At 40.2% G+C, this 12,276-nt stretch overlaps 1 protein-coding gene across 4 annotated transcripts in view; it reads right to left on the bottom strand.

The window, feature by feature from the left end:
* The window catches only part of PEX1 (peroxisomal biogenesis factor 1), a 48,697-nt gene that overhangs the window by 19,197 nt on the left and 17,224 nt on the right, over positions 1 to 12,276 (bottom strand). For all 4 annotated transcript variants that reach the window (XR_004899624.1, XM_036010619.1, XM_036010618.1 and 1 more), the window contains exons 10-13: positions 11,956 to 12,088; positions 5,657 to 5,753; positions 4,282 to 4,452; positions 2,459 to 2,613 (exon numbers count right to left, since the gene is read on the bottom strand). Coding sequence is in view for 3 of the 4 variants with exons in the window: in XM_036010619.1 (XP_035866512.1) it covers positions 2,459 to 2,613; positions 4,282 to 4,452; positions 5,657 to 5,753; positions 11,956 to 12,088 (556 nt within the window). In the remaining variant the exon portion in view is untranslated. The remainder of the gene's footprint in view (positions 1 to 2,458; positions 2,614 to 4,281; positions 4,453 to 5,656; positions 5,754 to 11,955; positions 12,089 to 12,276) is intronic.

Here is a 12,276-nt window from a genome sequence, read left to right as displayed (position 1 = left end):
GTAGAGCGGGGGAGGGAGGGGCGGCAGAGGGGCACCAAGAAACTTCCGGGAGTGAGGGAGGTGTCTGCTGCCCTAACTGTGGTGATGGTCTCATGGCACATACACATGTTAAAAGTGAGCAAACCGTACATTTTATAATGAATAATTCTTCTTCAGTTATATCTAGTAAGTTATAAAAAATCACACTGATAAATGATTGCTATTTCTTCCTCCAGTAAGAAGCCTTTTTAGTAAAATCTGGTTACTGTGTTTTTTTTGTTCCTATAAAACTTACTTCTAAAAACATGTTCAATGACCAATACCACTATACTACTATCATTCCATTGCGCTTAATAATAGCTATAATACTTTATTCTTCAGGAACAGTCAATTAGCACAGGGTCTGAGTATTCAGGGTAGATGCTAGGTAAGAATTTTAAGAAGTTAAAATGTGCTTGCCAGTCCCAGATGTGCCACTGCCCCTAAAGCCATCATGAACTTGAGTCCCTAAAGGAGACAATGTGCCATATGTACTTGTGATTCTGTGATTTATAATATGAAATATATATTTGGTCTTTGTCTCTTTTTCTGGCACAGACTCCCTAAAACCCTTAGAATTTCCTAAGTGATAAGAATGATAAAGGTGTCTCTTTTTTTTAACATTCTGTTGTTGCCTTAATTGTACTTTTTAAAAAAAATTTTTTTTAAAGATTTATTTTGAGAGAGGGAAGGGAGGGAGAAAGAGAGAGAGAGAGAAACATCAATGTGCGGTTGCTGGGGGCCGTGGCCTGCAACCCAGGCATGTACCCTGATTGGGAATCAAACCTGCGATGCTTTGGTTTGCAGCCACACTCAATCCACTGAGCTACGCCAGCCAGGAGTTGTCTTGATATTATAATAAAAAATCCCTTTCAATCACACCTGAGTTTATGTTAACGAGGTGACTTTGGAAAACACCTAAGGATAGGGGCTGGTTGCCAGGGGAAGCAACCATAAACAGAGGTTGAAATTTTCAGACCCATCTCCTGACTCCCCAGAGGGGAAGAGAAGCTGGAGGGTGAATCAACTGCCAATGGTCAATGATTTAATCACATCAATGTAATGAAGCCTCCAAAACAGTCCAAAGGAGGGGGTTCAGAGAGCCTCTGAGTTGGTGAATCAGATACTTCCGGGTGCCAAGGTACACCTCACCCTATGTGTCTCTTCATCTGGCTGTTGACTCATACCCTTTAACATTCTCTGTAATACACCGGTGTAGTGAGTAAACCAGTGTCCTGAATTGTGAGCTGCGCCAGCACATTAATCAAACCCAAGGAGGGGCCTGTGGGAACCTCTGCTTTACCCAGTCAGAAGTGCAGGTAACAGCCCGGACTTGAAATTGTGTCTGAAATGGAGGGCTGTCTGGGGGGACTGAGCCCTTAACCTGTGGGGTCTGACCCATCTCCAGGTAGACAGTATTAGAGTGTGGTGACTGCTGGAGGGAGGGGGTAAAAGGAGTCTAAAAGGTAAAGCTAAATAAATAAATAAAGACTAAATAAAATACAAAAAATAAATAAAAGAATTGAGTTGAATTGTGTAGGGCACCCAGCTTGTGTCCAAGAATTGCTTAGTGGTGTGAGGGAAAGAGTAACATGTTGGAACTGGATGTGGAATTGTAGTGGGTACAAAATATCCGTGCTGGTAAAAAAATAAAATCAGTTAATTGAATTTTTAAAGTAGATCTATTTGCATTCTCACTGCTCTTTCTCATTAAGAAAAAATGCTTAAAAAAGATAATTACAGCCCCGGACAGTGTGGCTGAGTTGGTTGGAGCATCATCCCCGAGAACCAAAAGGTCGCCAGTTTGATTCCTAGTCAGGGCCATGGCTGGGTTGCAGGTTCGGTTGCCTGGGGCGCATAAAGAAGGCAACCAATCAATGTTTCTCTCACGCGTTGATGTTTCTTACCTACTCTTTCTCCCTCCCTTCCCCCTCTCTCTAAAATAAAAAATAAAATATTTAAAAAGAAAAGCAATTATGTAAGGTGGTGAATGTGTTAAGATATTGTAGTAAATATTTCACAATGTGTATCAAATCATCATGTTGTATACTTTAAATACGTGCAGTTTTGTCATTTGTACGTCAATGAGGCTGAAAAAATTCTAATTTCTATGGTGTATTTACTGATTTCACCAATGAAAAACTGAAACAATTCAGAATTCTTAGGGTTTTTGTTCCTTTTTAAATGGAATTGGAAAAAAGAAAACTTTAGTTTAAAAAAAGAAGAAATGCTGTTTTCAAAAAAGCCATTTCCTTGGAAAGTACAAAGTAACATTTCAGACAGTTATGAATGGAAATTGTTTCTAAGCATAATATGCATCAAATGCCACCTTTTAAAATATTAACATAAGCATAAGTTTAAAGCCACAAATAATTAATAAAACTGAAAAATAGTTCACATAAAGGATATATTTCAACAACCTTCCAAAGCAGCATGTTACCTGATCAGGAGGTTGAATGTGGTGGACACACTGAAATGTGTGAATTCCTTGAGCAGAAACAAGTGAAGGATGGAGAGAATGCTGAGACTGGCTTGTGGCAATCAGCGCAACCAAACTTCCCATGGAAATAAAGTCTTTCAAAATATCATTCAAAGCTAGAATTAAACAATATAGTGTTAAAAGCTTAGTCAACATAAACATAAGAAGTTTAAATTATACATTCATTAAAAATAATAACCTAAAGTCGTGCTTTAAGTCAGAGTATGAATGGTTAGGCTCCTTCATACCTTTTAAAAATTCATTCATTCATTCATTCATTCATCTACTAAGGACCTAAAATTTTTAGCCAGGCTCTAAGCAATCTAATAGAGGAGGCACAAGAGGCACTGTATGCTCAGAACAACGCCTAGTAAGGTTCCTGACTACTGGATCTTGTCAAGTAAATGAAAAGGAGTCTGAAATAAATATTATGGAAGGATGATAAATGTCCACATTGTGTTCTGTTAATAAAGCAAAATGTAGCTCATATTCCTGACCTCCTGAACAATCTCTCTCCACCCCAAGCCTTGCAAGTTTGGTTAGCATGAGGTCAAACCAGAACCAGGCATTAGGAACACATGTGTGAGTCCTGAGGCAGACACAGGCAGCATGCCCTTCGACACCACACTAACAGGCCTTGAAAGTGCTATAGGCTTCGAAATGTGAGACTAACACCAGTTTATAATAAGTGAGCCACTGAGGTTGCATTTTGTATCTATTTTCACTCTCAAGAACTTTGAGGCAGCTGAATGCTGCCAAAGCTTCCAGTGCCCCTGCCCCAGTCCTCTTCTTGAATTCCCAGCCCCAGTCATGAGTTATTCTGTAACAGCATGATTCTTATACCTGTGCCTTTGCCTGCAGACACTTCCTTTGGTTCCTCATTAGCATGAAGCTGCTTCACACTAATTTCTACTCCTCCATCAAAGCTTATCTCAGGTCCTGGCTGCTGTGGCTCAGTGACTGAGCACTGGCCTGCAAACCAAAGAGTCACTGGTTCGATTCCCAGTCAGGGCACGTGTCTGGGTTGCAGGCCAGGTCCCCAATTGGGGGCACACGAGACACAATCACTGATGTCTCTCTCCCTCTCTCTCAAAATAAATAAAAATCTTTTTTAAAAAATTAAAATATAACTCACCTCAGTTATCAACTCCTCCAAGAAGCCTTCCCTGATAACTCTTCAACCCCCATACCACACCCAGTTTGGGGTATGTGCTCCCCTAGTATCCTGTAATACTCCAGAGGATATCAGACCACCTCCTAGTTATGTTACCCTGGTCAAAATGACCTATTCCTTCATTTCTATTTACCCACCTGAAAAACTAGGAGAACATCTGTATGTATAGTACAAAGCCAGTCCCTGGCCCAGAAAGGGCACTAAACACTGGCAGCGATCATTATTATTAATATTCCGAACTACAAACCTTCTGTTTATTTTTCTCTCTTCTCCTGGACTTCGAAAACATAGACTGTGCACAAGCTTTAGACAAATATTTGTCAAATGAACAAAGCAAGAGTAAATCTGTACAATTAAGCAATTTCTAATCAGTACAGGAGAGTGAACAGGCCCCAAAGACTGACATGAAGTTGCAGACTCTTCACACTGCCCTTCTTCCACCAATGTTGCTAACACAAAACAAGTGTAGAATGCTACCAGAAGCTCAAAAGCAACACAAAGCATAGATATAGTCTATTCTCTGAAGAGAGCGGATTTACCACTAAGACCAGAAACGCTGCCTGATAAGAGAGAAAGGCCTGAAGCCAGCGAGAGGGTGTGCTGCCATTACCATGTGCCAGCCGCTGGCTCTGCACCACCTCAGGGCTGTGCTCCTGCTCTGGTGGGGCCGGCCGGCCGGCCAGGAGATCCAGGTCGTCCAGCAGAACAACTGCAGGCTGCCGCCATGCTGCCTCCAAGAAAGCTGCCTCTAGGGTTTTTTGTATGTTTTCAAGCCTTTTTCCTTAAGACAGAAGATTTTAAGTGGTTTAATGTTATTTCAGGATTAGGGAAGTTCAGACCGACCTTTTGAAAGCATTAGAAAAGCTCAATATTGACTCAACTATGAAGATTCAATCCACAGTTTGTTAAATGCCAATCATTAAAATTTGTTAATCATTTATATGGTTTCATTAATACCACATCGAAGGACTAAGTACTGAATTTTATAAAAAAGGAATATGCTACTGCAATTTCTGTATGTATGTATCTATACCTAGCATCATTCCATACAGAATTTCAGATGGCTTAAAACAAAATAGTAAAATGGAAGCGGGTTGTGGGAAAACGTAAATGAGAACAGGAGATCAAGCTTCAGATAACATTAAAACAAATGACCCTAGAGTTGCTATATTTGAATCATAAATTTGGTTTTAAACTTCCCACTGAATTACAAAGTTTTAATTTTCAGATGAGATCGGGTGCATTCAGGGTGGTATGGCCATAGACCAATGTTTTTAATTTTCAAAGAACAGAAAACATACCAACTCATAAGCCAATGTAAAGAGTTCCTGTTATTTAGCTCTAAAACAAAATTTTCCCATGAAGCCTCAAACAGGACTGAGAGATGAGCAATCTCTCCAAAACCACCTTAACAGCATACGAGATAGTGGGTTTTCCAAGGTCGTTTCATAGTTTCTTATCATATACTAGACTAAAAAGATACCTGAAAGTAAAATGACGAGTTGGGATAATAGGGCAGTGGTAACCAAGGGAAGAAAAATAACTACTCAGGGTAAAATATTTCCAATCATTTTCTCTGTTGAACAGGTGACAACGTCGAAGACCACAGACGTGCACTCGGCCAACTGTGATTCTCCGTTCTGCCGCCCAGACCCGCTCACCGCCCCCCGCCAGGCACCACTCTGCCAGTCTCCCACAGCAATGCAGGGACAGGTCATACCCATCAGCGTACATTCTAAACTCAAACTTTCTTGGGGTGGCATTTCCAGGAATATATTCTACAAAGAGTTTTGGCTAGAAAAAATAAGCTTCCATTAACTATGGAGAGTTTTTAAAAATTTATTAAAACATTAGAAAGTTGGCCAAAGATTTAAAATTTCTAAGGAATTTCAAATTAGATATTTGTAATTTATTAAGTTCATAGCATTAAGTAATAACATTTCTGTCTTTCTACCCAAAAAGGGAGTTACGTACAGTGTTCATACCTCTCAAAGCTTCACAGTCAACTATCTCCACATGGGCATCCAGTATGTCAAATGCTTCTCTACAGACTGCCTTGGCTAAAGTTGATTTTCCACTCCCCTACAAAATAATTAATTCACAAGAACTCTCAATATATTCAGTCACAGAAAAAGGTCCTGTCGCTGTGGCAACCACAAAGATTAAGCCTCATCAATCAAATATGCATGACATAATGTTATATGATAACTATAGCTCAATAAAGCCGAGGGAACCCACATCACTGGAACCCTAGCATCACATCATGGTGAGTCACATTTAACATCAAGTAAATTAACGGGAAGAAGTGAAAATGTGGGTTCAGGACGTTGTAAAAGAGCAAATCCCACTGCTGTGTAAGTGGGAAAAAACTGTTTTCTAAGTACTCAAGTCTAGCCAAGAAAACACATAATATTCTACAAAAAACCAGGAGGTTCCATCTTCTTAGCATTAACAGCAAGATTCAAATGTTATATAACCATAAGGTTAACACGACTGCACAGCGCACAGACTTACAGACTCACTCCCTCTGGGCTCCAGCACCGGGGCAGCAGCTTGAAGGGCACCAGTGGTATGCGGGGCGGGGGGGGGGGGGGGGGCGGACTGAAGTGTCTGGCATTAGGGTGACAGCTGGGGGACAGCTTCTTCCCAGACAGAACTGCAGAGACTGGCCATCTTACATTTTCTGAGCCCTCCCCGCCAAAGCCACAGGGAGTTGGCACCATATCTGAATGTCTTTCAACCTGACTCACAAGGTAAGCCCCACCCTGACAATTACCTAAGGGTCTGCCCCACCCAACTTCCTGGCCCACCCAAGCAACCCTCCCACCCTGGTAACAGTGGCTTTTCCATATGAAGGGCTGGGCTAGGTGCAGGCTTCAGATCTTTCTGTATCTGCTCAAAACAAGCAACAGCTGAGCCCAGCCTCCCCACCCCTCACAGTGGCCCCAGGCCTGGCACTAGCAGCAGCCATCTGCAGATTGCTTACAGCTTACACCACAGTGCCCCAGACAGAACACAGGTGGAGGCTCAACTTGGCCTGCATCACCCGGGAAAACCCAGGGCCTACGCACCCAGCAGACAGTTACAGACCATGTCGACCATGTGGGAGTACCACCTCATCACTTCCACAAGCCATAGAGGGAGGCAGTGGCTGGCCAGGGGTCACAGCCAGTCCTACCAGCTGTCTCCCATTCATCCCAGTCCTCCCACTGACCTGCTGACAGCACTCAAGACTCACCTACAAGATGAGGGAATAACTCAGCCAATATGGAGGGAGCATCTAGAGTATACAGCTTGGCATATAGGAGAGGCTGTGCCACTGGACCCTAAAGGACACCTACTACATTAGGCGATGCTACCAAAGAAAACATAAAGCCAGAGCCTTTTGCTATAGTGGCACCATCTGCTAGGCAGGCCTATGACCTTGTTAAATAGGACAGACATTTTATTCCTCTGAGATAACGTCAAGACTGGAAATTACTGGAAAGCAAGAACAGAACATGTAATCACCCCCCACGACAAAGGCAGAAGATAACAGTGGTGCAAACTGCAGCTTATGCAAAACCACCCGAAACCTCCTGTGCTGCAACAACCCCAACAGCCCAGGGGGCACATAACAGCAACCCCCTCACCCTTTTATACTCCAATAAAAGCTCAAAGCTCCCACCCCTCAGTGCTGGTGCATGTCTCTGCACTAGCCCCTTCCCTCTCTTGGGAAAGTAAAACAAAACTTTACTCGCTGCACCTTCTTTCTTGGTGAATTCTTTCACAGCCCTCATCACCAACCACCCTAGCAATCAAGACACAGAGTCAAAGCAGCTCTACCTAATACACAGAAACAAACACAGGGAGGCTGCCAAAATAAGGAGACAAAGAAACATGGCCCAAATGAAAGAACAGATCAAACCTCCAGAAAGAGCTAAACGAAATGTTGATAAGCAGTCTATCAGATGCAGAGTTGAAAACACTGGTTATTAGGATGCCCAAGGAACTCAGTGGGGACTTCAACAGTATAGAAAAGACCCATGCAGAAATTAAGGATATACTAACTGAAATAACGAGCAATTTACAGGAATGAAAACAGCACAGTGAAGGAAGACAAGAATCAAATAACTAATTTGGAACGTAAGGAAGAAAAAGACATCCAATCAGTATAGTAAGAAGAAAAAAGATTCCAAAAAAATTGAGGATAGTGTAAGGAGCCTCTGGAACAACTTCAAGCGATCTGCATCATGGGGGTGCCAGAAGGGGAAGAGAAAAAGCAAGAAATTGGAAACCTATTTTAAAAAAATGAAAGAAAATTTCCCTAATTTGGCGATGGAAATAGGCATTCAAGTCCAGGAAGCACAGACAGTCTCAAACAAGATGGACACAAGGAGGACCACAACAAGACATATCACAATTAAAATGCCAAAGGTTAAAGATTAAGAGAGAATCTTAAAAACAGCAAGAGAAAAGCAGGTAATTACCTACAAAGGAGTTCCCATAAGACTGTCAGCTGATTTCCCAAAAGAAACTTTGCAGGCTAGAAGGTACTGGCAAGAAGTATTCAAAGTGATGAAAAGCAAGGACCTACAACACAGATTATTCTATCCAGCGAAGTTATCATTTAGAATGGAAGGGCAGATAAAGTGCTTCCCAGACAAGGTGAAGTTAAAGGAGTTCATTATTGCCAAATCATTATTATATGGAATGTTAAAGGGACTTACTTTAGGAAAAAAGATCAAAGCTATAAATATTAAAATGGCAATAAATACATAACAATCAACAATTGAATCTAAAAAACAAATTAAGCAAACAAGCAGGACAGAGATGGAATCATAGATATGGAGACCATTGGGATGGTAGCCAGTGGGAAGTGGGTCTGAGGGAATGGGGGAAAAGGTGAAGGGATTAAGAAATACAAATTGATAGGTACAGAGTAGGCAGGGAAATGTTAACAGCAAGCATAGGAAATGGAGTTGCCAAAGAACTCATATGCAAGCCCCATAGACATGAACAAAGGAGGGGGTATTGCTGGATGGAGTGAGAGGTGTTGGGTAGAAGGGGGTTGAGGGGAAAAAACTGGAACAACTATAATAGCATGATCAATTAAAAAATACATAATAATTATAAATACTTAGTAGAGAAAGGTAAAAGTCTTCTGTAATCATCCCACTGCACAGAAGTAACCTCTGTCAATTGTTTTAATGTATCATCCTTACAGGCATTCCACATACATCTTACGAGCATTTAGGAAGATGGGATTACAGTATTTATGGGAGTTTACAGTAAACCACTGTCCTCTTTATCAACAAATGAGCAGTGAGTCCACTCCCTAGTGCAATGCCACTGTGGGATGCATTGGACTACAACATTCAAAAAGCCCCTTCTTAATTGTATATCTACTCTGCTTCTAATGTCTAAACACTGCAAGTAAAGCTAAAATAAACATACATCTACATCTGAGTTTACTTATTTGGCAGATTATACGTTTAGAATAATATCTAGAAGTGGAATTACATCAAAACCTTTGTTTGTTTTACATATTTAAAATTTTGCTATGAATTGCTATAGTGCCCCCAAGAAAGGCTACACATTGGTAGGTTTTTATAGTTTTTTTAATATACATTGGTTTTCTCCCTCTTTCAGATATTAGTAATCTGTGTTCGCTCTTTCATAGGGGGTTACTTTTAACAATCCATTTGGTTTATAATTTATGCACTTTGTCGAGTGCTCCATTTCCACTTAAGAATTAAAAATATGTAAAAGTAAAATGCAAATTCTATCATGGCCTCTTATGATAAATTCAAAATTCCTTTCTTCTTTTTCCCCAGCTTTACTGGGCTATCATTGTGAAACAAGGACTTTGGGTGAGTTTAAGGTACACAACATAACGATCTGACACACTCAAGACACTGAACTGATGACCACAACAGAGGTAATTAACTAACACCATCACCCCTCCCTCATGGAATTACCCTTTCTTTTCGTGGTGGGAACATTTAAGATCTGCTCTCTCAGCAACCTCAGGTGTATAATACCGTCACCTATAACCACCATCCTGCACATCAGATCCTCTCTTTTCTTAGCTTGGCTAGAAGCTTATCAATTTCCTCGATCTTTTCAGAGAAGCAGATTTTAGTTTCATGTATTTTCTCCATTGATTACATTTTCAATTCATTGATTTCTGCTCTAATTATTATTGGTTTGACCAAAAAGTCTGTTTTTTTTTTCATAAAATAAAAGACACATTTTTCATTTTCACTAATCACTTTATTGATTTGAATACTTTGAGTATGTCAGCTGTCTCCCACTATTGGCTTCTAGTGGGTAGAGGCCAGGGTGCTGCTACACACCTTCCAATGCATAAAACAGCCCCACAGCAAAGAATCATTTGGCCAAAATGTCAATAGTACCAAGAAACTTTGCAAACCACTTTTGACATGTTCAATCAGTCACAGCACCTTCTTCCATACACTGCACCATCTTTTTTGTGTTTCAGTTGTGTTTTCACCTTTCTTGAAATAACAAACCACAATACACCGAAAATGTTGCTTATTTCCTTCCTTCTTCATTATTAAAATGGCTACACAAAAATGCACCAAATTTGTTTTTTTTTTAAATGCATGCTGATATGACAGCTGTCAAAATATGACCTAACAAATTTGTTTCAAATGAAGTTAGGGCAAGGAAGCACTACTAGAACCATCGAAAAGAAAAAAAACTAAACAAACTTTTTGGCCAAGCCAATATTTCTCTTCTTCTGCTTACACTGGATTTAGTTTGTTCTTTCTTTTCTAGTTTCTCAATGTGGAGACTCACGAAACTTATTGGAGTAGTTGCTACATATCTTTTTTTACAATAAAAATTGGAAGAAAGCAACTGGACCAGTAATAGGAAAATTAAGTTATATTGGAGTTAAAAGTGAACAGAAATTTTAAAAGCCTAAAATTTTTATAAAGATAATTTTATTAATTTTAAACAAATGGAGCATCTTTTTTAAAAAATATTTTATTTATTTATTTTTAGAGAGAGGGGAAGGGAAGGAGAAAGGGGAAGGAAAACATCAATGTGTGGTTGCCTCTCACATACCCACTACTGGGGACCTGGCCCACAACCCAGGAATGTGCCCCATCTGAGAATCAAACCTGCAACTCTTTGGTTCACAGCCTGTGCTCAATCCACTAAGCTACACCAGCCAGAGCAAAGCCTTAAATTTTGAACTGGGGGAAAAAAAAGGCACGAAGAATCCCTGGCCAGCTAGTTCAATTGGTTAGAGCATCGTCCCCATTTGCCAAGGTTGTGGGTTTGTTCCCCTGTCAGGGCACATATAAGATACAACCAATAGATGCACAAATAAGTGGAACAACAAAGTGATCTCTCAATCTCTCCCACCCCACTCCTCCTCTCTCCGTTTCTCTAAAATCAATAAATAAAAATTTAAAGAGCCCAAAGACTCACTAACACTGTACTATACCCTGGCAACAATACTTACTAGAGAATAAAACTGCAGGCTCTGTCAAAGGTCAGGAAACCTCTAAAAGGACTGACAGTTTAAAAAGAGAGAGACACAAATCACCAATATCAGGAAATGACTTCACAACAGATTCCACAGTCACTAAAAGGATAATAATAAAACACTACAAATTTTATGTGCATAAACTTGACAACTTAGAAGAAACAGAACAACTCCTCAAAAACTACAAACTACCAAATGTCTGCCAAGATAAAACTGACAAATAAGGAAACTGAATTTATAATTAAGTTAATGATAAAAACATCTCCAGGCCCAGATGGTTTCACTTTTATCATTTAAGGAAGAATGAACACCAATTTTGTATAATCTCTTTCAGAAAACAGGACAGTAGGTAACACCTCTCAACTCTTTATTACCCTGACAGCAAAACCAGACAAAGGGGGTACGGAAACAGAAAACTATGGGCTAATATCTCTCATGAACTTAGGCGTAAAAGTCCTCAACAGTATATTAGCAAAAAGAGCTCTGCAATGTATAAAAAGAATAAAGCTGGTTCAACATTTAAAAAATCGATCAACCCTATCACATACCCTATCAATATCCTAAAAAACAAAAACCATACAATTGTATCAACTGATACAGAAAAAGGACAGGGGGAGCATCACCTGAGTCATCACCACTTCCCCAATATCTATAGCAGGCACTCGAAAATATTAGTGGAAGTTTTCCATAACTTGTATTAATAACTATATATAACATGATCAAAACTCAGAGAGGAATAAAAAGTTGCTAGTTAATGAAAATGAGCACATTTCAACCTCGTACCTTTCCTCCCGTGAGTAAAAGGGCTCCATTCCGAAGTCCTGCCACAAGAGACATCAGCTGCCGAGACAGGGGGCGTCCCAGGAGGCTGTGAGTGATGTGCTCCACGGAGGACAGGCCTAAGGCGGCCACTCCTCTGCAAAACATGGACATTGTTGTGTGATAAAACACTGCACCAGAATAAGATCTGGCTGCAAAAATTTATGAAACCTTCCTTCCCAGACTAATGGTTTTTTAAAGACTAAAATCTTAGAATCTCTTCCTTACTTGAAAGTATGCTGAATCAATGCCAAATCTGAGTCACAGCTTTACAACTAATTTACT

Source organism: Phyllostomus discolor, chromosome 10 (assembly GCF_004126475.2).
Source record: "Phyllostomus discolor isolate MPI-MPIP mPhyDis1 chromosome 10, mPhyDis1.pri.v3, whole genome shotgun sequence".
NCBI classification, from domain to species: Eukaryota; Metazoa; Chordata; class Mammalia; order Chiroptera; family Phyllostomidae; genus Phyllostomus; species Phyllostomus discolor.
This window is presented reverse-complemented; position numbering and strand designations above follow the sequence as displayed.